Genomic DNA, 27077 nt, shown 5'->3' with positions numbered 1-27077 from the left:
CGTGCACAAAAGGACGATACTTGTGTTTACGCACCTCCAAACAATGTGCGTCAAGCATTTCAGTCCATTTCTTTTGTGCACGTTTTGACACACAAAATGGCAGACAAGAGATGCGTGTGTTGTGTGCTACGTGTTGTGAATAGGATTCATTGAGCACACTGAATGCTAATACCGAGTAACAAATCATGATTTTTTAGTAACAACTGATTCTATTTGGGTAGCATTTTCCTACGCTAAAATCAGCCCAGACTAAATCAAATAATCACAAATAAGGGAAGCTCGGATATGATCTTATTACACTTTTGTGTTATGCTACTTGACCTAGTTAATTATTCTAATTTGCATGACATTTGAATAAATGCAATACCGACCTTCAAATATGCAATGAACATAAAAACCAATGGCCAGTATGAATACGATTTAATACACACATGTATCATCAAAGTATTGAAACTTTAAACTGATTTGGGGACTTTGAAGGGTCTTAAGAAAACGGCAGACACTCGTACTATCCAAATAAACAAACAAACAAAGCAAGCCATACAGCTATTACATAAAGCATGAGGTACATGTTGCTCATGATTATTCATGAGACAACACAAAAGAGTCATTAATATGCAAGACAACCACAAAATGCATACACATGATAGTATTCAACAAATACCTTTGACAACGAAAGCATTATTTTTTTTCTTCTTTTCTTTTCATTTTACTGTTTGAGAAGCCAGCCTGCACAACAACATTCAAAACAAACGTTTACTAAATGTAGACAATTACAGCTGAAACACCCCCTCCCCGTTCCCCCACCCCTATGCCCAATAAGCCATTTTGTGAGTCAGTTACGAATAGTGTCTGTTACAAAAACTTGCTTGATCATAAGTTACCACTTAAATTTGAATTCCTCAGACTATAGAAACAGCTAGTTGCTATGTCAATTGGTTTCGGGTAAGCTTTTGTAAGGCAACCCTCCAGATGAGCGAGCCCTGGTACCATCAGCAAGACACATCCATTCAGAATTGTGTAAGGGTGTTCACCATCTGTTAAGTAACTAAGCATAGTCTCGATAGTCTGGGGAATTCAAATTTAAGTGGAAACTTGTGATCAAGCACGCCATTGTACCAGGCAATTTTCAAATCTTACACCAAAATGGCTTTTTATGTAGTAATAGAATCATTGGTATCTTAACATTGCATCAAGTTTGAAAAAGGTTTCCGAACCTCACTTCAATGTAACATGAACCAAAAACAGAAACGCATTCTACAAAACAATAAACCATCTGAAATAATCTCCAAGGCAAAACAAAACAGACCTTGGATTATTTACAAACGAGAGCGTCTATTTGAAACTGGAATGCTTTTTTTCACAAGCTACTGTACTACCAAGTGGATCATTCCCAAGAAAGATTATTTAAAATGATGTTGTAAAATTCTTACAACCTTTTGCAAGTGTTTAAATACATGTACTTTTTAAGATGATTCATTTTGAAGAAAAAAAAATTGGCAGTGATTAATCACAAAATGTTCATCATTTTTAATAGAACTCCACTAATTGAATTCTCCTATTATAATATTCCAGACAGCTTTAAACTAGATCCGGTTGGATGAAACCGGTCGTGACTGGCTGCTACATGTACACAGTGAGCTTAGTATACACCTGTGATTTATGTATGTTGGCTCACATTATAAATATATTTCTCAAAGTACAAAAAGTCACAATAGTTTAATTGTGTATTCAAAGAAATCTGGGGAAAAAATCATTTGAAGTTCCGGAAAGTAAAAGCTGTGGATTAAAAAAACTGCGGTTGAGTTTCGAGGAAAGAGTGTCTACGTCCATGTCTCATGTGTATTTTTCATTTCGCATTGTTAGGCTTTTTTGAATCATACTTGTTGTTGTGCCTAATAAATCCCCCTACAAGTATTTCAGGAAAATTGTAAAATTACAAACGTTTCATCCTTTTCAAAATCACACTCGCAAATGGCTTTATAGCATCTGGGCCAAATGGACAACATACATTCACGCATGCGCACCATATTGGTTGTGCACTAAGCAGACGCCAAATCGCGTCTGCATCACGCACCCATTAGTCGTGTACAGAACAGCGCAATATTCCCTCATTTTGCCAACTAAAATGTAAGTGCGTACGTGCTATGTGCAATTTACGTATTTCATGGAAAGAGTCTATTTCATAGAGCTGCTATAGCAGAACATATTGACTGAACAGATTTCTGCTTAGCAGAAATGAGAAGGATACCAGTCACAAATTGTACACGTAACATGGTGGTTTGGCTGGTAACCTAATTATGGTAAGCATAATTTTGTGCTTTATAACAGCTCTATGAAATTGGGCCCAGGTGTGACTGAAATGCAACAATTGCCCAAAGGAGAACGAACACCCGATTGAGGACACCCAATGAGAAGGCCCACTGGCTTTGAATAATTCCTCCCTTTGAAACGTCACCTTCTGTTAATGTTCAGGTGTTCAGGTTTTCAAGGTTTCTAAAAACAACGCAACATAATTTGTAACCAATACACAATGTACATGCAAAAGACTATGGTTAACATATTTTGTACAAAGTCAAATATATAATCGAGGCAAAAACAAAGAAAGAAAACTCTCCAACGTAAGGAATTTTTTTACAAGTACGGAGTAAACTGTAACTTTACACGAGGGTATATATAAGGAAATGTAGAACTTGAAAACATTACTGTTCAATAAATAGATGATTGACTTGAATCAAAACTCTATAAAAAACAAAAGAATTTGCAAAGACTGCTGACATGGCTTGGTAGTGGATCTCCATTAACCCAATTAGGGATCCCACCTTGCCTAACTTGGAATCCCAAGTACTGTTAGCGATTACATTTTTAATTTTAAGCAAGTAACACACAACGGCCAGGATTCATAGAGCTGTTAAGAAATTAGTCTCAGTTCTGCTTTTCGGTTTTTTTTTTTTTTTTTCTTCCATGAGCAAAATTGACAGGGGGGCCATTCGTATACATATACTTTGAAAAAGACATAACATATTGGTTGGTACATAACCTAAGCCAGTATCTTCTTTACATACCATTAATTTCTGTAAAGTCATCACAATACGCCTAGATAAGGCTAATACTGTTCATTTTTTACCTCATTTATATCCCAGTTAACATAACTGAACAAATCAAAACAGGAATTTGGTTCTGCTTTTGAGAAACGTAGATACCAGGTCAGCATGGGAAACATTGGAAAATATCAATTCAGGTCATGACTTTTAACTTTGACCTTTTTGGATGAGTGAGAGAAGCTAAAATGCGGCTGTTTTGGGCCACTAAAGTCAGAAGCCAGTGGCCACTTGTTTCAGAGACCACTTAAAACAAAATTGACTAAAACAAACAAGCACAGACCAAACTTGTGAAACTTGCTGGGAACCAGTCAAAAGACATACATGTGTATACACAAGACAGAGGTTTGTATGTAACTGGTTTCTGCCAACTCAACAAAACATTTTCTGCACTCAGCAAATTTGCTTCAACATCCCCCTGAAAATGAAACTTGAACGCAACAGACAAATTGAGATGGAATACATCTCCCCGCCACCCCTGAATTCCTGGTACGACAGATACATATCTGCAGACCTTTTTTGCAATTCAAAAGCTCTTTAACCATTGTACGCCGTGGCAAACACACCATGTACATGTACAATTTTCGAGCAAAGCCCGATTCAGTGTCTGACCGTGAGTCTACTTTATTTAAACATTGTCAAATCTGCAGGTAAAATAATACCACAATGTTAATGACTTTGTACACTAAAATATTTATACAATTTACAAAATACATTAAAGAGAGTTGTTTTGCATGCGCCGTTCTGTGGAGATTTATGTACTTTATTTTAAATTTTGTTTAATAAAAGAGTGAGCCATAGATTCTCTGGATAAGCTCAGAGAAAAACCTTAAGCAGTATCTGCTACAGCCGATCAAAAGCCATACAGCAGCTCAGCTTACATAAGTTTAGGCCGTGCACGAAAAACTCAAATTTGGCTACAGCTGCGGCTAGAACGCACACGTAACTATTCTTACGTGCACGAAAACTCAACTTTTGCTACAGCTGTGGCTAGAACGCACACGTTTGCCTAGTCTTACAACAGTTGCAGACGCAATGATTTAGCTATAGCTGTAGCCGATATCACCGCTTCGGACAAGGCTTTACTAAAGCAATCCTTTTGATGCACCAAAATATATTTTATTTTTTTACATTTTTTTTGGGGGGCCTCACGATAACCAAGGCCCAATATCACATAGCTGTTCAAATCAGACAATAATTTGCTTGACAAATTTCTGCTTGGGACAAAAAAGGCGGGGAACCCGTTAAAGGCAGTGGACACTATTGGTAATTACTCAAAATAATTATTAGCATAAAACCTTTCTTGGTGATGAGTAATGGGGAGAGGTTGATGGTAAAAAACATTGTGAGAAATGGCTCCCTCTGAAGTGCCATATAGTTTTCGAGAAAGAAGTAATTTTCCACGAATTTGATTTCGAGACCTCAGGTTTAGAACTTGAGGTCTCTAAATCAACCATCTAAACGCACACAACTTTGTGTGACAAGGGTGTTTTTTCTTTCATTATTATCTCGCAAGTTAGATGACCGATTGAGCTCAAATTTTCCCAGGTTTGTTATTTTATGCATATGTTGAGATACACCAACTGTGAAGGCTAGTATTTGACAATTACCAATAGTGTCCAATGGCTTGAACACAAAATTACAGGGGACCTGGATCTCTGTGTCTGGGCGACTGGTCGTAATAGTTAAGCACCGTTCCTGCCTGAGCCCATCCGAATGTAGTGGAGGCGTTTGTTTGCCACACATTATGTTGCTGGTTACCAGCCAATATTTCACTTTAAAGTGAAATATTGGCTGGTAACCAGCAACATAATGTGTGGCAAACAAACGCCTCCACTACATTCGGATGGGCTCAGGCAGGAACGGTGCTTAACTATTACGACCAGTCGCCCAGACACAGAGATCCAGGTCCCCTGTAATTTTGTGTTCAAGCCATTGGACACTATTGGTAATTGTCAAATACTAGCCTTCACAGTTGGTGTATCTCAACATATAATAAACATTGACTTTGGCTGGTAATCTTGCCATTTTGTTGGCATCCGAACTATCCCATTGGGGGTATACTTTGACCCTGATTGGGCGACCAGGGTTTATTTAGTATACTTTGACCCTGTTTGGGGAACCGGGGTAAAGGGTTTACAGCGGCGTCTTTTCAGAGCGAATAATGCGACTGCCTTGAGCAAGGCTACAATGACGAAGAAGTTGTGTTGTCTAGTTACTGAATCACAACTTCTTGATTTGTGCAATTCATAATCATAGACGTTAATCCAATGTTCGTATGTGGGTATTTGCGGAGTTCTCTTGATGGGAAGATCATCTCAACAAACATAACCCTTTTGTAAAAATGACAGACTTTCAAGAAATTAAACAAGCACATAAACCTAGTATCTTCATTTTTGTAGGTCTTCACTGATGACCAAATCAACAAGGAATTTCATCAACGCTTGGAGTTGACTAAAAGGCGTTAAATAGCTATCAGAACATTACAACACACTTATTAATGGAATACATCTCCCCCTCAGACAAATTTTCAGTTACAAAACACATATGCTTCAAGAGACATTGTAGATACATGTTACGGTACATTCCAGAGGCTTTTTTTTCTTATTATGCGCATAATTTACACGCATGGCTGTGCGGCAATTGTGATTCGACAGTCATGTACCTACAAAACAAACTTTGGCTTTTTAAAATATTTTCAATTGCATTGGACACATGAATTGCTTCAACGAATAACAAAATGTCGTACTTTCTTTGAAAACCAGGGGTACACTGTACAAGCTGTTTTGCTCTCAGAAATTTGAAAGGTTGATAAACATATTTCAATCTCTTAATAACAATCCAAAAATCTGTTAACGTGGCTTAATATTTATCCCCTCCAGCCCTCACAAAAAAGGGACTTTAAAAATGTGAAGGATTACAGTACTTTAAAAAGGAACTTGATAAAAGCTTATACAATATATATTTTATATACAAAAATGATCTTATGACGTATTAACAGAATAATTTACACGAGGGTCAAAGGGCAGAACGGACAAGAATGTGACCTCAGCGGAAGTCATAGAATATAAGGGCATCAAATGGGTCTAGTTCCCACCGGACATGTTTAATCTTTGAAATGAATATACACTATTATAAGAATAGGCATCGGACTGTTCTGGAATCTTTATGAAACCCACGGGGTGATATTTTGGATAACAATCCAACATGGCTGCTTGTTTAAGTGTCTAAAGAGTACCATTTGGGATAATTTGCACTTTTGCATGTTTGAGCAACTTTTGGAACAATCTGAATATTACGAAATAAGAGAGGCCAATAATAAAATGGCTGTTAATCCTAAACAATCTGGGCCCACATTCGTAAAGCTGCTTAGCGGCCGATTTTGTGCTCCCTGTGCGATTTTCATTTCATAGGGCTGCTAACCGTAAGCGCACAAAAAGGCATGCTGACCTTCCTTTGCTTACTGCGCCAAAATAAATGAATGCGCAATAATTTGCTTGCACCTTAGCAAATTTTTCTGCTACAGTAAGCTTGTGCTTACCGTTTAGCAACGTAGATGATACTTTCTCAACAAAAAATAAGATGTCAGTCAAAAATGTGATCACTTAGTAATCATTGACTCGTCAGTCCCCTGCCTTTACATGTATCTGCAGGGGGCCACCAGGCAATATTCTATTTCACTTTTGGGGCTGTTGCATCTACATCCAATTTTCTTTGACATAATTGAAGGATGAATGGCAACCCGCCAAGCTGAATGAGTGTTAACTGCCAAAAACAGAAGTACCCCCTCTTGTGGTGAAAAACAGCAAGGACTTCATTGAATTTGATGTTCACTGCACATTGTGTATGTGTTCATACAGTTAAACAATGTACATCATGTACGTATGTATGTACAAAGTATCTGTACATCCATATGGAATTTGTGCACTTATACTTACGCCACATGTTTAATATGCATGTACATGTATGTCTGGGCTTGATTTGTACAACTGTAACATTTTGACCTGATGTCATAGTGGTGAAAGGAGGGGGGGGGGTGGGTGAGTAAAATCACCAGCCTGACCTTGAGGATCTAATAATATATCACCAAAATGATGATACAGTAGTTATTGTGGTTCATCAGATTTGTTGAGGTTTCCTCCAATACATGTAGCTTTGATCAAACCTTCTTATAGATGTTGTAATACTGCCTCAATTCTTCGGTGCCCCAAAAATATGCTTATGCTATTAAAGCAAAACATACATAGTAGGATACCAATCAGTAAGAAATACAAACACATGATATTTTGATTGGTAACACACGTCTGCTTAGCAGACTTTTGTGCTTGAAACACCGTAACCCATTGGGAGTGTATGTATTATCCTGATCAGGCAACCCTGAATTCAGGTCAGGTCAGTCGAAACCAATTCAGTACAACATATTTTGCAAGCTGAGCCCAACTTCAGTAAGCTGTTAAGCAGAAGATACTGCTTGACAAGTTTGATAAGCAAAAATTGAGTGTGGTACCAGTCACAACAATGTAAACTTAACGTTGTTTTGGCTGGTAACCTGTTTCTGTTAAGCAATATTTTTCTCTGAAAGTTTTTTTGTGCTAACAGACTTTATGAAAATCAACCCTGATGAACTCAATGATTCATCAGCCAACATTTCTGGTCAGGATGGTAGATCACGCTCACAAGATTTCCCTTTTGCCATGCTTACCATTTTTGAGAGTCAAATTGCACATACATAATAAAATGGTAAGCATGTAAACACCGCTTGGTCATGAAATGCTCACTACATGTACATCATAATACACATGAAGAAATTGACTTCCAAGATAGCAGTGACTATGATGTCAGGTCAATTTGATCAATAAGATCCCTTGCACCAATGTCTCATGATCTACACAGAGTTTTCTACAGACTTTTTTTTTTGGGGGGGGGGGGGAGGGCAGCATGACGTCAACGGATTAGCGCCCGTTGGTGTGACGTCATCATCGGCCATCCGTATGACAATGGTCACAATGATTGTGAGGGGGAGTCCGTCCCCCCACCCCCCCCCCCCACGGTCTGCATTCTTTGGGGAGTCTCCTGTAAAGATAAAGTGGACACCTAACCGCAAGTGCTTCACCTTTTTTACACTGTACAGTACACTGTAACACCATCCATACAGATTCTGTCACATACACACATACATGTACAGGAAATCTAAAGCACAAAACGGTTTACCAAGATTTATCAAGAGACAGATTGAGTCAATAAAAAACTTCAGACAGGCGCATAAATTTTGTTTTCAGACATGCCAACTTATATTGGCTCAGCTCATGACAAGATCAACGTCTGAAACCAAGGTGCTCCAGAGTCGTTCTGAACAACTGCAACAGTCAATCTTACAACTTCAACTGTTTCAGATGTCAAACTTTTCTTGTACTTAATTCAGAACTTGGTTCGGTGCGACTCTGGAGCGCCTGTCTGAAACGGGTGTTAGTCTCCATCCATCCTTCTAACTATGTGACCCTTTCCTTTTGGACTAAATAGGGATCTTCAATGAAAATGTTTCATGTTTTGGTAATCTCGAAACCCCAAAACCTAACCAGCTACAATGATGTAATCACTAAAAACCATGTTGACCGTCAGGGCCCCATTTCATGGCCCTGCTTACCATACATGCCGTAAGCAAGGAATTGGCACTTACGGAAGCAGGGGATTCTGTGCTTACATCAAGCATATTTCACTGGTTAGCTGGGAAGTATGGCTTGTGCGCTCGCGTACTCCAAGCAAGGAATTGGCACTTACGGAAGCAGGGAGTTCTGTGCTTACATCAAGCATATTTCACTGGTTAGCTGGGAAGTATGGCTTGTGCGCTTGCGTACTCCACATTACTATACACTCTACGCTTACACAGCTAGCGCAGAAATTCGGCGCTTGCACGTAAGCGGCGAATGCTAATCGCAAGCGCAGAAGTCAGCGCTAAGCAGAGCCATGAAATTGGGCCCTGCTGACAGTAGCCTGTAGTTCAAGCATTTAGGTTATAGATGAGTCAGAGTTACATCTCTCGAACACTTAATGAGATTGTCTAGAATTTCAACCAGAATTGCACTTTCCTTTGGGCATCCACCCACCAGAAATAAGTACACAAAAGGAGAATTAGGTCCGATACAAAACACTCTACAATGCATAAAAGGATTGTCCAAGCAAGTATGATCAGTACAAGATGCTCTGTTACTTTAGAGACAAAGACTGTTTCCTGTTTGTCCATACACGCTGATTCGTGTATCCACCCCCAAGTTAAAAAAGAAGACATGTTGTCTTTCAAGATGGTGAAATAAGAAACGGTTGATAGTCTACGTTTTTAGTTGTTCCGAGACGAATCAATACTAACCGCAAACGGAAAAAAAATTCTACACAATTTGGCTGAAAAGCCCCCCTCCAAAAATGATTCATTGAAAGATGAAATTGATATCAGATTGGAGACATAAATTCTTAAAAAAAAAAACACTGTAAGGGGAGGGGGGGGGGGCTTGGTTACATCGGACAATCCTTAAGCCGCCTCTTGTTCGGCATCTTGTACTGACATTCTCTTTTGACATGGTCAGACAGAAAAGTGTCCTCAAGTTACATGTCAACATGTCTGAAAAGGAGCTGAAATGCAACGATTACAAGGGGGGGGGTTTAGACTTGAGACAACTTATTATTACTTTTTTGTTTCCATAATTAACAGGACTTGACAAGCAAAACGCACATTAAATATTCAGCTGCAGGGTGGCATTTAAACAAATTAAAAACTCCTGTCCTCTTGACAATAACATTTTTCAAAGTCACGCTGCTAACTGTCGACGATATTTTTTGTTGCTTAAGGTGCCTTGATTTTTCTTGAGTGTGGGTTTTGATTCATCCTTTCTGTGGTCCATCCTGCTTTCCTTTTGGCTTCCATACGACGAAGTCACATATCATATTTACACTGTTTACATAGCGGGGGAGGAATTGAGATATTAAGAATACAGGATTGTTGGTGGTATTTGTTGTCTTTCTTTCCCTTCCTGTTTCCAGTGTTGTCATCTTGAGGTCGCAAAAGAAAATACTCGTAGATATAAGACACACCAGCGGGCACTGATTTCCTCTCATCCCTTTCATACAAATCCAAGTTTTCCGGATACAGTAGCGGAGTAAGTCTACATTTCAGTGAAAGAGAGTTCACCGTTTGAAAATCATAGCAAGTCCTGCGACAACGCCAACCCCTACTGCCGTATACGTTAACACTGTCCCGATTGCATCGCCAAGAATGTCAGTCTCCCTCCTGTTCTGCATTCTATCCTTATCAAAGAACTCCAAAAAGCCGTTCTGCAATTTGAAAAGGGAAGTGAGACAGTTTGTTGGCTGTTTTGTTTCTTAAAGGAACACTTTGCCTTGGATCGGACGAGTTGGTCTATAAAAAGCATTTGAAACCGTTTGTTATGAAATGCATATGATTAGAAAGATGTTTTAAAAGTAGAATATAATGATCCACACAAGTATCACTCAAAATTGTACGGTTTCATTTTACGTCGCGAACTAACACGGTCGGCCATTTATGGGAGTCAAAAATTTGACTCCCATAAATGGCCGACCGTGTTAGTCGTCGAGGTAAAAAGAAAACCATGCATTTTCAAGGCATATTTGTGTAGATCATTGTATTCTACTATTACAATATCTTTCTAACCATATGCATTTTAAAACAAACAGTTACAGAACGCTTTTCAAAGACCAACTCGACCGATCCAAGGCAACGTGTTCCTTTAACAACAAATTACGTACAATCACAACATTCATAAAAAAATTAAAATAATTTGGGAGGATGACCCAACTGATTAATGAGTAAAGTACTACAGTTTTACAAAACTAACTAACATGAATTAACTAAACAAAAACACTACTAAAATTTCATACACAAGTACAGAAACCATAACACTAAAATAACATCTGACATAACAGTACAAAATACCCTTGACAACACCATTCATTTTATTGTTAATGAAGCAATCATTAGTACCCTATCTCTTCAGGAGGCATGCTAACGCTGCAAGTCCAGCCCCAAACACCGCAAATTGGCACACAGACGTCACGATATCCGTGACGGTATCTCGCAACGCCTTCTCCCTCGCTTTGTCATCGTCAAAGAATTTTGCAAATCCGTCCTGGTCGTCGCGGCAAGAGGAAGGTGTTGAATAAAAAAGGTAAAGAAAAGGGGATAGAGAAAAAAGGTAAGTATAAAGGTTTTCCAAAATGCCGTAGGGCCAATTTCATGGCTCTGCTTACCCTAAGCATAGAATCTGCGCTTACCGAAGCAGGGAACACTGCGCTTAAGTCAAGCATATCTCACGGGTTAGCAGGGGTTTTTGGTGTTGTGTGTGTGTTACTCCATGTTTCCAGGCAGTCGTCACTTACATATGTACACAGCTAGCTGGTTAGAGTAGAAATTCAGCTCTTGCACATAAGTGGAGAATGGTGATCATATTGTTCAGAATTTGGTGATAAGCAGAGCTTTGAAACTGGGACCTGGTTAGTGAAAAAGAATTGCTTTATGTATGTCCTTTAACTGTGGTCCACTGGCCAATTGCAGTTAAAACACCCAACGACTAGTCAAACTTCACTCTAAGTAGTCCACCTGGCTAGTTCAGTGTTAAAAGCATCCCTTTTCCCTATCCCATAAAACTGTATGCATTTAACAAAAATAAGTGTCTCCATCAATAATACATTTGTGTCATGTTGAAAGGCATTGTTAGCCACAAAATTCATTTGAACTACATGTACACTGTAAAACAAACATAAGTTCATCAAATTGAATCTGTCATTAATTCAAGAAAATCCAAAAAAACGACAGCCTCTCTAAAATAGGTCATGGGGTACATGTGTTTTATATGTACTTCACACTATCTGACAGCCTGGTTACATATTTCATGTGAATCCCAAATGAAAAAGAAAAGAAAGGAAAAGAAAAGAAAGGGAAAAAAAAGAAGTAATGTAAGCCTACAACCACCACCGTAATAGCTAAAAAAATACACGCCCTTAAAATTCCTCACATATTTCGTGTTGCAAGTGTAGCTAGGAATTCGGGCATGCCTCCAGTATTTATGTCAATGTGCATGCAATCATCGTTGCAAGTTTCCTGATGCTTTTTGTTGTTTTTGTCTTCTTTCCAGAATTGATAAATTGATTAAAATTAAAGAGCGCCAGACGAGCAACCAGCAATGCTTGTATTCTCAAACAACTGGGCCAGAGTTGTATTCTCAAATAACTGGGCCAGAAAGGCTGGCTAAATATTACAGTGCTTTTTAAAATTGCATCTAGTCTAGTTAAAGCAAGCTGGCCATCTCGGGTTATGAGCTACTTTTGCCTACAGCTATTGAACGTATGTTGAAACACTGTGGCAATGTTAGAATTAACTGGTCGGGAACTCCCATTTTTATTAATGTTAGTATATCTTTCTGATAATGAGACCAAAGAACTCATAAAAGCGACTAGCACTGTGACTTGTTGGACTCAAGATACAATACATGTATGTGAGATGATGAGTGCATTTTTAAAATGTTGGATGAAACCCCCCAATTTAAAATTGCGAAGAAATGGCAAATTTAATGTCTGTTAAAGAAAACTTTGTGGCGTAGCATTTTCTGATTCAAACCCACGACCTACATATGTGTACATGCACCTCTAGAGCAGTGTCAACCAACTAGACCACCGAGATTGACAGGTACATGTAGCTAGTCAATGCTACCTCAAAAGTTTTTCTTTCTTGTGGTTGCGCCTCAGAGAGGAATTCGTCACAAAGGAATCAACTGACCAACAGTGAGGAGGAACTTGCAACTTCCACATTAACGTGAAGGTATAAGATATAAATTTCCAAAAGCAGGGAAAAAAAGAATCCTTGAGATAAAGGAGTAACAGGCAGAATTAAGGCCAAATAAAAATAAATAACAGTTGATCTTTCCCGCCCGCATCCTTTTGGGTTTTTTATATTTTTTATTTTATTTTATTTAAATCCATCTTTTCAAAAGGACTGGCCTAGGAGCTTTTCCCGAATCTAACGTGATGCTCTCGAATACGTGTAACCGTCTGTTTCATAAAACAATAATAGTGAATGCCTACCAGCAAATCTTTTTAGAATCCGACCCTGTTAATAGTGTTAACACAGGTCCTCACGCAACAAATAGGTATAAAAGAAGTTTGCAATGGGTTTAAACTGAAGAATTGGTGGCCCGTTTGATTTGAAATACTTAGCGGCCATCTTGAAAAAAAAATATTAACACATAAAAAGGCCCTCATCCTTTTTGTTGTTGAAAAATCCGGACGATCAACTGGTATTTTTTTAAATTTGGCCTAAACAAGCAGTACATGTATGTAACTCAAAGTAACTCAAAGTAACTCAAAATTGAAACTCGGGTAACCTTGCACAACCCCTATTTTAAAACGCTTTGCTAACTCCAGTTACTGCCTATTTAACTTTGCACGATCCTCCCTAACGCTATTAACATAACATTTGTATGCTGGATTTTCAACAAAAATGTTCTCCAACAAAAAAAAGGTGTTTCTTTTTCAATCATGTTTTTCCACAGCACAAGCAATATTGTTAAAATAAGGCACGGGAAGGTACATTAAAGGAACACGTTGCCTTGGATGGGACGAGTTGGTCGTTGAAAAGCGTTTGAAACTGTTTGTTATGAAATGCATATATGTTTAGATAGATAATTCAAAAGTAGAATATAATGATCCACACAAATTTGCTTTGAAATTGCGTGATTTTCTTTTTACTTTGCGAACTAACATGGTCGCCATTTATGGGAGTCAAAAATTTGACTCCCATAAATGGCCGACCGTGTTAGTCGACGAGGTAAAAGGAAAACCATGTAATTTCGAGGCATATTTGTGTAGATCATTGTATTATACTTTTACAACATCTTTCTAACCATAAAACATTTTATATCAAACATTTACAAGCACTTTTTATAGACCAACTCGTCCGATCCAAGGCCATGTGTTCCTTTAAGCTTCAACCACATTGTTTTCATTCAATATGACAGCGCACAAACCCGAAACTAATATGGACCAGAAATAAATCAATTCTCTACTGTGAGACAAGAGTGCGACTGTATGGAAACAGATAGCAATTGTGGCAACATGGTGTCTATCTACAATCCCGTCCATATCTCGTTGGGCCCCCCTGCCCCCTTTCAATGTTGGTTCCAATTGCTGATTGTGTTCTGAGTTGTGTTTTGCTGATTGTGTTCTGAGTTGTGTTCTGCTGATTGTGTTCTGAGTTGTGTTTTGCTATTTGTGTTCTGAGTTGTGTTCCGAGTTACAGTCAACATTGAGCGGGGGGCGGGGGACAAATGTTTTGAATGTGAATGGGAAGTGCACAGGGAATCGTTGTATACAACGTTAGGAAAGGGTGGCCCAAGCATTTTGGCCGGGATTGTAGTATGTAAAGATCAAGAAAATAGTATGGTGCAGTCAAGGGTAGTGGTACAGCACAGTTAAAATAACAAAACTTAGAATACACATTTAAGGGAGCTTTTCATGCATTCGAATCTAGCCGTTTCACAATGACGAGCGCCCTCTGCAGTTGACCCTGGACAGGCTATTGCCCCCAATAGGTTGACTAAAAACCAACCACACTAACAGCTCAGCTCAGCACTGCACAGGCTGGGACCTCTAAATGGCCTACACAAATATTAGAAGCATTAACCGGCCTCGCAAACAAAATACAATCTTATGCCATACAATGTAGACACAGAAAATAACAACCTCGCTGCTGCTTTGCAAACCAAAAATGAGCAATCATTGCTAAAGAGGGGCGTTGTGAGACAATGCGAACCTTTTCAGAGAGGGCGCACTTGTATTGCTAATTGTCCACATTAAAGGTTATGAGAATTAACTACTTTGATCGGTGTTATTAAATAGCTAGATATTAATAAACAACAAATCCGATTTTTTTTTTTTTTTTTAGCCCTCCTTTGTATTTTTTATTGAATTAAATTGAATTAAAATGTAGCGCTTCTGGAACGCCCACTAAAAATAGACCGTAGCTCATGAATAAGTGACGTCATCGCTGTGACGTCACTTGGGGAACGAAGAGACTGCTGCCTGAATGTAAACAAACCTTTGCCCAACACAGGAAAGACGGCAGTGATATGCTTGTTCATGGTGCGGTCTGTTAATTGTGATTGCAGCTATATTTTTTTTGTACTTACCTCGGAAAGTAATAATGACTGTAACAATGAATATATATATATACAGATTATTTTAATATAGTTATAAGAAACACAACAAACACACGATATAAATACAAAGTTATATTTATCCATCCGCTGGTGGTGTGTGTTTTTACGTGCATGCATGCATGCCGCGTCGCACCATCGTCGTCTCTCACAGTTTCAGTTATCATACCACGATTTATCATACCACGATTTTCGATTTTTAACTCGATTTTGAGCCTTTCTTTTGGCATGACCAAAAGATGTGTTGCTGCTGGGTGCAGCAACACCACTTCTGCTGGAGTGAGTCTGCACAAATTTCCACTTGATCCCAAAATAAGACGAATCTGGGCCAAAAAAGTTCGTCTCACTCGTGCGAAGTGGCAGGGGCCTACTGAACATAGCACACTATGTTGCTCACACTTCACGCCAGAATGCTTCGAGGGTGGACTCCACCAAGAATTTGGTCTAAAAAGGAAACGCTTTTTGAAGCCAGAGGCCATCCCCACCATATTCAGAGCAACCGAGAAGTCTCCAGTCAAAAAGAAGCATCGGAAAGGGATCCAGAAACGGGAGAAAGTTAAGGTAAATTTGTGTGTGAAACGTAGACAGTACCACCATACTACTATATTATAATGCACAGTGTTTCGCGCTCCAACGTGCAGGTACCGCGCGAGAGTGGTCGGTGTTTTTTTGTGGTATTTTTAGTATAATTTTTGTCACTTGCTCGGGGTTTTACGTGAGATTTAGTCGCACACAATTCGCTTAGTTTGTTGGAAATGTCAACCAGACCTTGAAACTAATGATTGAAAACTAATTGATTTGATGAAACTGTTATTTTTTTTTTAATTGATTGGGGGTAAATAATTTATAGGATGCAAGAAATAAAAAAAAAATAATAAAAATAACCGCACCACCCATAGTAGTTTTTATTTCCAACCTGATAATTAAATAGTACAAATAAAATACATCTAGAAGGTTGAAGTAGCTTTCAGCACATCTTTTTGCTGGTTGTTGGCTACATAACTTCACACTGACTTTGCAGCCCAGTAATCATAAAATCATTATTTAATTTCAGCTCCTGAAAGAGTTGCTCAGTCCTGTTGCCGAGTCCACGTCAGCATGCAGCTCATCCACTTCCACAGATCAGGACATGGATTCAGATCAAAGTTATGGAGAAATTGATCATGTAAGTATACCTGCTGAAAGAATGCTATACTCTGTACATTTGACTAGACTACATATCTCATCTATCATACAGCTGCCAAGACTTGCACATTTACTTATTCCGTGGATGTTTGTTGTTGATAATATACTATGAACCTTGTTTATTACAATAATGTACATGATTGTAGCTAAGGCTAAATTGAAACAATACAATGAAAGAGGAAGCAATCAAATAACGAAAATAACTCGGTAAGTGGGACAAATGTTGGCATTCTGCATTAAACAATTTATGGAATGAGAATATTTTTAAACAGGATTAATCAAAAACTTGAATTTATAATAATCTGTTTGAAAAATATTGCAAATAATTTTTGGGGTTAAACAATTGCACACTTTTTTTATTTTTTATATCATGTTCCTTTTTTTTTTACCAACAACTAAAACATCTTCCTACATTGAATGTGATTTCTTGATTTCCAATCTTTTTCTTTTAGGTGGCTTCAGCTTCACACAGTGTATCCGTACAATGCCAGACAACACCATGCACCACACACGTTGCAACTCAAACCCGTCTCCCTACAAGAGTAAAATGTAACTATTTTTATTCACTTATTTTTTAATTTATTTTTTTCAGTTTAATTTGCATGATAGTCTCCCGATAAGCTTGTGGCACCTTGAAACATGTTTCCCATAAACTACGGAGTAAGTTAGCACAGCTCACAAAATTTACCGTGTTTGAGGTGCTGTTTTCTTAGGGAATTTGTCATTAAGGAAATCCATATTAACAATCATGATTACTGAGGCTTGATAATACGTTGGATCCAATTATTTGTATGACTGAAAATTTACTGACCAATGTATCAATGTTTTGGCTCAATAAGTTTCAATGCATTTTTTTTTAGTGGTGCAAGCATCTGCTCACATGCATTGTACGGGGATCCAGGCTCAGCCAAGAACTGTCTCATGTGGAGTCATCTGTAAACTTCTTGATGATGTCCCAACTCAGGAGTCCAGTTCAGACAGCAGCAATGATGATGATGGGAGAGATCCAGAATACCAGCCCTGTTATGATAGTCCATCGTCAGACTCGGATGGTTCAAGTTCCACTCACAATAATGAAGGGTACGGATCACTACATGATTTTTCTTCCTTTTAAGAATTTTAAATGCAAATTAACTGGGAACCAAATTTGTACAACTTGATTTTTGTAACACAAAATTAATGAGAATTTTATTGTATTTCTTATTTCCTTTCTTTATTTATTTTTATTTATTTATTTTTATTTTTACACCAACATAAAAACAGACAGCGATTTAAAGTGATTGTCATGTCTTTGTTTCATTTCACAGCTCCAGTAATATCCACAAGGAGAGAAAGTTCATTGTGTTTGAAAGTCAGCTGATGAAGTTGTTCAACAGATGCATTTCCTGTGGTGGTTATTTGGTGACAATGAAGAGCTCTAGGAAAGGAGGGATGTTAAGGGTTCGGCAGTCCTGTGAGATATGTGACGACATAACCACCTGGGATAGCCAGCCCTGGTTAAACAATACACCGGCTGGGAACATCCTTCTCTCAGCATCCATCTTGTTTGCAGGTGGAACAGTAGCACAGACTTTTCGTGTGCTCCGACATATGGGTGTTGCTACCATGACGCAACGAAACTTCTTTAAGCATCAGAAGCAGTTCCTGCTTCCGGCTGTGAATGCAGTATTTGTCAGTAAGCAGAGAAGACTGATAATGGAAATTGCGGCAGAGGGTGACCCTCTGGTTATTGGAGGGGATGGTAGGGCAGACAGCCCTGGACACAGCGCTAAGTATGGATCATACACAGCCCTTGATCTCGAACGGAACAAGATTCTTGATATCCAACTGGTACAGGTAAATAAACAATTACTTCATGTTTGTGTGCAAGTTAGCAAAGTAAAGTTTGTAACTCCCGTTTATTTTTATTCATGGTATTGTTCTTACTTTTTATTCAGAGCAACGAAGTGAAAGGGAGCTACCATATGGAGTTAGAAGGCTTCAAACGAACTCTAGAGAAGCTCAACACCAGTGGGCTAGTTGTTAGTAAGCTGGTATCAGACAGGCACAGGCAGCTTGCGAAATATGTGCGGGAGAAAACTGACATCAGCCACATGTTTGACGTGTGGCACATCGCCAAAGGTAAGCTTGAACAGTTCATTGATTGTAATAGACAGATTTTATGGTGCCAAGCGATAGATGATTATGCTCATGGATTTTGGCATATCAGATACTTTTGGAAAACTTTTCAAGTTCACAGTGGCCCTCTTTAAATACCACTTTTTTTTAAAATCTGTTCTCACAGGATTGAAGAAGAAAGTGGATAAACTTTCAAAGGTGAAGAACTGTGGGGCGGTGACTGAATGGTCCAAGAGTTTAAACCACCATATTTACTGGTGCGCATCCAGCACCACAGATGACCAGTCGGCACTGCGTGCCGCCAAATGGCTCTCGATAGTAAACCACATTCAGGGAGTTCACCATGGCCATTCAGAATTGTATCCTAACTGTGAGCACGACATTCTGGATGGCGATCGCAAAAAAAAATATATGAAGCCAAGTAAGTACACTTCTCTTTATTCGCTACTTTAATATAACTGAGGACCACAGGCATTCTCCTGCAGCAGAGAACAGTACAATTATTTGTAATGCTATAACATAATCTTGTTGTTTTAACTGAAGGTACACTAGCGACCGAAAAGTTGACGAGTATCCTGACCAAGACGATGCTTCTTAACGATATCAAGATGATGTCAACAACAAGGCAGACATCATCGCTGGAATCCTTCCACAGCGTTCTAAACTACTTTGCACCCAAGATGAATGCGTACACATATCATGGGATGACCTGCAGGTTAGTTTGGCGACAAACAGTTCATGTGTAGGGTAAAACGAGATTAAAACAGCCCCAAATGTCTTCATGTATTGTTGCATTGTTGGTTGCAAAACAGTATGTGAATGTCGATCTGGCCCGTTTTTATACATGTCATGCTTCAATGACATTTTAACCTTTTTCGCTCTGTTTTCACCTATTTTTAATGAAACTTGTCAGCCCTTGAATAATGCCTATTGTTGGTAAACATAATATTATTATTTCTAACCTTTTAAAATTGTATTTGTTTTTGAAAGGTTACAGATGACTGCTCTTCATTATAATGAGATTAGTGACAGCGCACAGGCAAAAACAAGGGCAGGGAATCTAAGATACCAACTCAACAAACCGAAGTACAAGAAAGGGAGTGCGACTGTGAAGGCAGTGAAAGAACCCTGTAAATATGGTAAGAAAAAGACTCTTGTTTGACTCAGGAATATTTTGGCTATGAGGAACCCTGAGAACGAGTTGTTTCACTGTAAAAAATTAAACATTTGTAATAAATCAAAACCATTCTTGTTCGATTTATGTGCAGGCTATGTAGACGAGTTGATGGCGGAAGTAGTACGTAGAGTGAAAACCTCGTCAAGAGAACTCATGAAGAAACCACCTCCGACACTATGCAGTGTGTACAAGTTTCCTCCCAAGGACGAGTTAATTTCTCGGCACAGAACCAGGTTTAACCTTCTCTAGATTAGAAACACTGCATTGTGTTGCACCATTTTGTGATACAAACTACAAAGCTCTGTATTGAAATTTTGTATTCGAAACCTTCCCATTTACATGCACATTGCAGGCTGCCAGACTAGAGACTGCACACTTGGTTGTGCTTCATTTTGAATAATAAATGTGATCAAAGACAACTTGTCCCCCTGTGTTGCAGCTCTCTCAGTACAAAGCTCTGACCAGTTTGTTTGACTGATGGGGTGTTGTTATCGAGGCATTAGCTTGCATACAATTCCCAGTTTCATCTTGTTTTAAGTGCATCAATGACAAGTGCAGAAACATAACTTTAACAAAAGACTCAAGAATCATTTGTACTATTCGTGTACTTGTCTTTCATTTGGTGCTCAATATTATTTCTTCATTGAGGCTCAAATTTGAGGAATTTTGTTAGGGGGAGACTTCTTTACTGACGGGAAGTTATGTGAACCCTAGTTTAGACATGAATGACAGTGCCATAAATAAAATACAAGTTGGACAAACTGTTGGCATTTAATTTTAGTAGTAAAGAAATTTATTAGGTTTGGACTTGGACAATGGTCACATTTGACCCCAAAGTCCCCAAACTTATTATAAGATAACACCTAGCGAGGATCTGTCCGTTTGTCAGCTGTACCCTTCTCCGGGAATTGAAATAAAAGGCCTACATGGTAATTCCAGATGAATCACATGAATGAGTATCCATTTTAAGTTATTAAGTTTCTTATTTTGTTTCAATCTACACATGTACAGTGTAGTGACATGTTTGCCTCTGGTTTGTTAAAATTAAACTACTCAATTTCTTTAAAACCTTTGTAAACGTCTGATGGAAAGGCTTGCCGGATCCTGTTCACCGCACAGGACGGCAATGGCACTCTCACTTCCTTCCCCAAGAAGTGCCATATCCAGCGTACCAACTGTCTGTAGGCAGCATGACGATTTTTTCTGTGTAAAAGCAAAGGAAATATACAGAAAATTGAGTTAAGTTTTTGGTAAATCATATTTGATTAATATTCTTTATCCCCGATGCAAATTTAACATCTATTATATCGTTGCGGTACCCGCTGCCAAAACATAGGATTCGAACTGCCTCTAACTGCCGGGCAACCTCGGTAGTCTAGTTGGTAAGACACTGCTCTAGAACTGCAAGGGTCGTGGGTTCGAATCCCACCCGAGTAACATGCCTGTGATATTTTTTCACACGACTCGGGAAAGTACTGAGTATACAGTGCTAACACACATCGGTGTATGGGTAAAAACCAAAATTAATAAATCATATTTGATGAGTTAGCTTTGATTAAACTTTGCAGTGAACAGTTTCATCAAAACTACCTCTTCATAAAAACTTGACAAGTGAACTGAGCGTTGTCGACATGTACATGTACATTGCGAAACGGAGGACTGAGCAATGATTTGAAAATAAAACCATGATTTAAAATAAATAGTAGTTAACTCTTACATAAACATTACTCTTCAAGTAGATGGAAATGCAACCGATCACTAGTATTCAATTAATCATTGTCAAACTTACTGATTTTGAGTTACTTCCTGCTCCGGTGGATTATAAGCCTGATTGTATTCCCATAATGCGGTTTCCAAAACCCATAAATTAAGGCAAACTGCCGAAAAACCTGGGTGCTCGGTTATACAATCGACATCCAAGACAAATTCATCCATCTTGGCAACAACCCTTTCAACCTCCTTGCAGCAAATGCTCTCCTTGACTGTTGGCATTGCCACACAGCATCCACACAGGCACCTGTTGATATTGATTGAAATAAATTATTATTTAATAGGTTTATCTTGGTCTATTCCATCAAGTGTTTTTTGGTTTGTGCAAAAATAAATGCTACCAAAAAGGATTATTAGGGATTTTGTCTTATGAACAACAGTCAAAATGTATTGTTTCGTCATTTGAATTGACCAAACAAAAGGTCTGGTATGCCAAAATATTGACGGTTTGGAAAGAAATAACATTATCATCAAGTGAAGAAGGAAACCAGGGAGAAGAAAATATATAATAAATAAACAAACCGTCTTCCTAAAGTTTGCCAATTTCCATGAAAATCCCCACGAGTAAATATTAGCTTTGTATAAATTATGAAGGCGACATGAATGAGATACCACCGTATCTACGTGTTGTCAGTCCAATCCAAGTGGGTTGCTATGCCCTTAACCAGTTGCGATATGATTGTGTAACAGCTGCCAGGTTTTGTTCTAGTATATGTGTTTTGAATCCTTCTTATCTTATAAAATCAGTATAATTCGTAGCAAAAGTATAACAACAAAATTTAGCGCTAAAACAAAATACAATTTACACACCATTGGGAGTTTCCCAGTCTGTTTTCGATGTCGTCGTCGTCGTCCCGCACTGCCGGGGGAACATCATTGTCACTGTCGCTATCGGAGCCACGTTCTGGCTCGTACATATACGGCTGCATAGCACGGACTCCCCCGACTTCTCCTACTTCATCTTCAGTGATACCATCGCCCGATGATGATCCCGATGATTCAGAAAATAAATCGCTGGAAACTTCGCTGTCGGAATCCATTTTGTTGATAATTTTTCTGTAAGTCGTTGATTGCGCGATGTGTAGTAGAGTGGAGTCAGCGTGGGTCGGTCGTGCACAACGCGAAGGTCGAGTGTGGACCGGTGGTTGCTCTTCGTTCCCCAAGTGACGTCACGGCGATGACGTCACTTATTCATGAGCTACGGTCTATTTTTAGTGGGCGTTCCAGAAGCGCTACATATTAATTCAATTTAATTCAATAAAAAATACAAGGGAGGGCTAAAAAAATATAAAAAAATTGGATTTGTTGTTTATTAATATCTAGCTATTTAATAACACCAATCAAAGTAGTTAATTCTCATAACCTTTAAAGGGACACGTTGCCTTGGATCGGTCAAGTTGGTCCATGAAAGCATTTCAAATCGTTTGTTATGAATCGATATGGTTAGAAAGATGTTTTAAAAGTAGAATACAATGATCCGTGCACAAACATGCCTCGAAATTGCTGGGTTTGCTTTTTACTTTGCGAACTAAATGCGGTTGGCCATTTTATGGAGTCAAAAACATGACTCCAAAAAATGGCGTACCTTGTTAGTTCACGAGGTACAGGTGTATCAGACACAACGTGTCTCTTTAACACTTTCAACACCCCCCCCCCCCTTAAAAAGTAAATAAATAAATGAACAATTAAAGCCAGTGGACACTATTGGTAATTGTCAAAGACTAGTCTTCACAGTTGGTGTATCTCAACATGTGCATAAAATAACTAACCTGTGAAAATTTGAGCTCAATCGGTCATCAAAGTTGCGAGATAATAATTAAAGAAGAAAACACCCTTGTCACACAAAGTTGTGTGCGTTTAGATGGTTGATTTCGAGACCTCAAGTTCTAAACTTGAGGTCTCGACATCAAATTCGTGGAAAATTACTTCTTTCTCGAAAACTATGGCACTTCAGAGGGAGCTGTTTCTCACAATGTGTTATACCATCAATCTCTCCCCATTACTCGTCACCAAGTGAGGTTTTATGCTAGTAATTATTTTGAGTAATTACCAATAGTGTCCACTGCCTTTAAACAAACAAACAAATACAGTAAGTTTGAACACAAACGTTATAACACAGGTATGTTGGGTTATGCTGAAATCATAACATGCAATGCATGAAATAAACATTTTGTTTACTCTTTTAAAAGCAATAAGGTGTCATAGACTGGAAGCCAAGGTGCGGTGCATCTTTAGCAATTATTTAAAAATAGTTGCCGGCCAAACAAATCCCTAACAAGCGATACTATCCCCTTCAATTCAAACAGCAACAAAAAGAGACGATTGGAGTCGGAGATTTGTCATTTTCCTAGAAATCACCGATTTAAATAATTCAAAATATCTTAAGTAGGTTTACAAGCATGAGCCTCTATGCATCACCATGAATTTATGCATAACATTTGGGGGAATGTTACCGATACATATCTGACTGTCGGAAATAACTTTGATAACCAGCCCGAATTAGTCCATGAGGACTTGCTCTTCCCGGTGAAACTATTTTTGACAAATTGAGGTTAAATGACCTCTACAGACTAGAGACTTATAAAACATTCTTAGGGATAGATTTGTCATTGGCACTATCCCAAAGGGGATATCTATGCACCTTTGCCTTGATGGGGCCCTCCTCCCTCAATGGAGATATGGCAGGATTCGCTATACGTTTTAACTATGTACAGGGGTTTCCCTTAACTTTTGTTTTCAATCGCTGGCCGGGCGAGTCAGAAAAAAAGTTTGGATCACCCGCAGGTTTTGTAACTTACGTGAAGTGAAGTTCGTAAAATTAGATTTTGGAATGATTTTATCCCTTAATTTCTGCCCTAAATTATACTTTTACCGTCAACAACCATTTTTATGGATTCGTGATTTGAGGATCGGTTGTTTTGAACTTCATTTGCAATCAAATCTTTGTGAATCAACAATCTGTCGACAACGCACGTTGAGAAATATTTCAATGAACCTTATCTCGCATCACCCTCTGAAAACTTACTTTATGTGTGTATTCATAAGCTTTTGTCTTCCAAATCTCTTAAAAGTTCAGCATACATATGAACAAAGAAAGAAATACTTTTCGGTATTTAAAAAAAATTCTTCAGGTTCAGTCAAGTACTTGTACAAGAACATTGAAGGCCTTTTCTTGGAGTTCCCGGCCAGACTATAAATGCCACTACCAGCCAACACCCACCCCTCCCACCCCACCCCAACAGTGCCTCTTTCAACAACCAGACCGAGGCCTTGGATGGATTTCAGAAAGAGTTAATAGTCTCATCTTGAGTTAGGACATAATACTCGCCCTAACTTAGGACCAGCCTTCAGTTTTTAATAACTCCTAAAGAGTCCTAGGACTAGTCCTAAGTTAGGACTAGTCCTAAGTTAGGACTACCTTTGTGAAATCAACCCCTGATTCTCTGCTCCTGCCAACATCCACAAGTGATCTTACCCAGCCTTGATGCTCATTCATCCACGAGACTAGCTTGGTGTCGATATACCTGGCCGTCCAGCCGATGACGCTTGGTACTAGCGACTCCATGTTATTCGACGCACAATGAAGAGCTAACCTACCGCTGAATGTGATAAAAGCTGCTATCCTACCCCATGACATACCTGTGAATATAGATGTTTGAAATAAGCCATTTTGGGAGTTAGATTTGAATAAAGTCTGGTACAATGACTTGCTTAGTCACAAGTTACCGCTTACATTTAAACTCCTCAGACTATAGAGACAGTTGTTGGGTGGAATGGTTTTGGGGCAGGCTTTTGTACAGCAACCTCAAGATGAGCAAACCCAGGGCCCAATTTCATAGCGCTGCTTAATGGTAAGCAAATTTGCATGCTTACTGTAGCAGAAAAATTTGCTTAAGCCTTAGCGTATTTCAAAGGTTAGCAGAAAAAATGGGCGGCCATGTTGCGTGTTTACAGTGGATTTGCATTGTGACGTCATTTATTTTGATGCGGTAAGCACCGGAAGGTTAGCATGCCTTTTTGTGTGCTTACAGTTAGCAGCACTAAGAAATGTGACATTGTTTTACTCGTTCCTCAAAAACTATACAGCACCTCAGCAAGTAATATTTTAAGGTAAGCTTTCTACTAGTCATATCTTCAAACAGTGTAAGTTTCAAGTAAATCTGTGGACATTGTGTTTTTGGTTACAAAGAGTACCCCAATCCTTTAGAAGGAGAAGAGTTTAGTGATAATGGTTTTCTTTAGAGATGATTTGCAATGTACAGCTTCGTTCATTTCATTTTGTTTCATTTTATTCTGGATGTGAAGCCAAGGACTTAATCACTTATAGGGAACTTAATCACTGTACTAGCCAGGAACCCAATGGAGCGAAGACAATAAGCCTTTTTGAGATATGGCGGACACAATGCTACAACACTATAAGGTTTGGGTAAATTTGTGTGTATACACCCAAACCAAACAGTACACTCTAATCACGTCCGCCATACCTCAAAAAGGCTTATGAAGGAAGTTTCAGTTTTAGATGTGGAAAGAAAACCCCAGAGACTGATACCAAGGAAAACCCACTCAGCCAGGTACAAGTACATGTAGGGACTGAAAACCCAATCTATGTTGTGCCCCGGCGTGATTCGAACCAGGGTCCCACTGGTGAAAGGCGAGAAAAGATTCACAACTACTGTAGCAGCATAGCAAAATGCAGCACAGCATGTGTCAGTGTGTCAGCTGCTTCTCAAATTCATCATTAGCCAACTCAATATGTAGCATTCAGTGGGAACAAAACTTGATACTTTGCAAGACGCAAAATTGCTGGACGAAAGTGTTTCCTGTTGTATACACACCTACACACGTACACGTATACAAGATACATGTTTACCTTCGTGTAAACTAAACAATGGTAAAAGGCCAGATGTAATAGAGCAGCGATGCACTAAGTAAATAAAATTTAATGTTTCTAAATAATAAATTTATGTACTCGTACAAAGCGGAGCTACTGGGCACACAGTTTCAACATCTATCCATGGCAAACACTTACACTGTATGACAAGGAATTACTTGTTGCCAGACAAATGAAGGCTATAAACCATGAGTTCTATTAATGATAATTGGAACAACCAAATCTTTTCTAAATAACGCTCGAATACAATGTACATGCAATCATTACATACAGTACATGTAGGTTTTATGATAACATGAATGTCAATTGGACAGACTTTCTTAATCATTCACCAGAAACAAGAAAAACAACTCAGGTCTTCTCCTCAAGTTTTCTTTCCTTGAATTGTCAAATTGATTTCACTTTCAAACAATTTTATCAACTTTTACTTTCACAACAGTATAATCAAATTTTGTATTAAAACCATTAACTGGTTTTTAAAACTTAAGTATTTGAAAAAACACATGTGAACCTCAATAGGCCTTTATCATGGTACAGCCATCTTGAATTTCTCCCATTCCCTATCAATGTTTCTAGACCGAGGCTGGAAGAACAAAACA

General features: G+C 38.6%; 3 protein-coding genes across 7 annotated transcripts in view; 1 reads left to right on the top strand and 2 right to left on the bottom strand.

Annotated features, from left to right (window-relative positions):
- Nucleotides 1-4884: 4884 nt before the first annotated feature.
- The window catches only part of LOC139939412 (apoptosis regulator R1-like), a 62922-nt gene continuing 40729 nt past the window's right edge, over nt 4885-27077 (bottom strand). For 4 of the 5 annotated variants that reach the window (XM_071935270.1, XM_071935268.1, XM_071935271.1 and 1 more), the window contains exons 4-5: nt 25063-25226; nt 4885-10424 (exon numbers count right to left, since the gene is read on the bottom strand). In XM_071935270.1, the coding sequence (XP_071791371.1) occupies nt 10278-10424; nt 25063-25226 (311 nt within the window). In that variant the 3' untranslated portion in view covers nt 4885-10277. Of the gene's footprint in view, nt 10425-11112; nt 11258-25062; nt 25227-27077 lie in introns of all 5 variants that reach the window. The other variant, XM_071935269.1, reaches the window with a different exon arrangement.
- LOC139940047 (uncharacterized) lies at nt 15535-20069 on the top strand. Its single transcript, XM_071936248.1, has 10 exons — nt 15535-15898; nt 16392-16502; nt 16975-17071; nt 17383-17602; nt 17830-18358; nt 18460-18643; nt 18807-19061; nt 19184-19355; nt 19631-19779; nt 19909-20069. The coding sequence occupies exons 1-10, from the start codon at nt 15566-15568 to the stop codon at nt 20064-20066; spliced, it is 2208 nt and encodes a 735-aa protein (XP_071792349.1). The 5' UTR covers nt 15535-15565; the 3' UTR covers nt 20067-20069.
- LOC139940048 (uncharacterized) lies at nt 20089-22815 on the bottom strand. Its single transcript, XM_071936249.1, has 3 exons — nt 22398-22815; nt 21607-21834; nt 20089-21020 (listed from the first exon to the last, which is right to left on the bottom strand). Exons 1-3 carry the CDS (start codon nt 22625-22627, stop codon nt 20867-20869), a joined length of 612 nt encoding a protein of 203 aa, XP_071792350.1. The 5' UTR covers nt 22628-22815; the 3' UTR covers nt 20089-20866.

This window comes from Asterias amurensis, chromosome 7, assembly GCF_032118995.1.
Source record: "Asterias amurensis chromosome 7, ASM3211899v1".
Lineage (NCBI taxonomy): Eukaryota > Metazoa > Echinodermata > Asteroidea > Forcipulatida > Asteriidae > Asterias > Asterias amurensis.
This window is presented reverse-complemented; position numbering and strand designations above follow the sequence as displayed.

What these genes read in the sequence shown, in the direction of transcription:
- LOC139940048 (XM_071936249.1), bottom strand. Translation starts at nt 22,627, where the DNA reads ATGGATTCCGACAGCGAAGTTTCCAGCGATTTATTTTCTGAATCATCG. An exon ending in AGACTGGGAAACTCCCAATG is followed by an intron (nt 21,835 to 22,397) that starts GTGTGTAAATTG and finishes CAATATCAACAG; the next exon opens with GTGCCTGTGTGGATGCTGTG. An exon ending in CAGGAAGTAACTCAAAATCA is followed by an intron (nt 21,021 to 21,606) that starts GTAAGTTTGACA and finishes GCTTTTACACAG; the next exon opens with AAAAAATCGTCATGCTGCCT.
- LOC139940047 (XM_071936248.1), top strand. Translation starts at nt 15,566, where the DNA reads ATGACCAAAAGATGTGTTGCTGCTGGGTGCAGCAACACCACTTCTGCT. An exon ending in AGAAACGGGAGAAAGTTAAG is followed by an intron (nt 15,899 to 16,391) that starts GTAAATTTGTGT and finishes ATTTAATTTCAG; the next exon opens with CTCCTGAAAGAGTTGCTCAG. An exon ending in TTGATATCCAACTGGTACAG is followed by an intron (nt 18,359 to 18,459) that starts GTAAATAAACAA and finishes CTTTTTATTCAG; the next exon opens with AGCAACGAAGTGAAAGGGAG.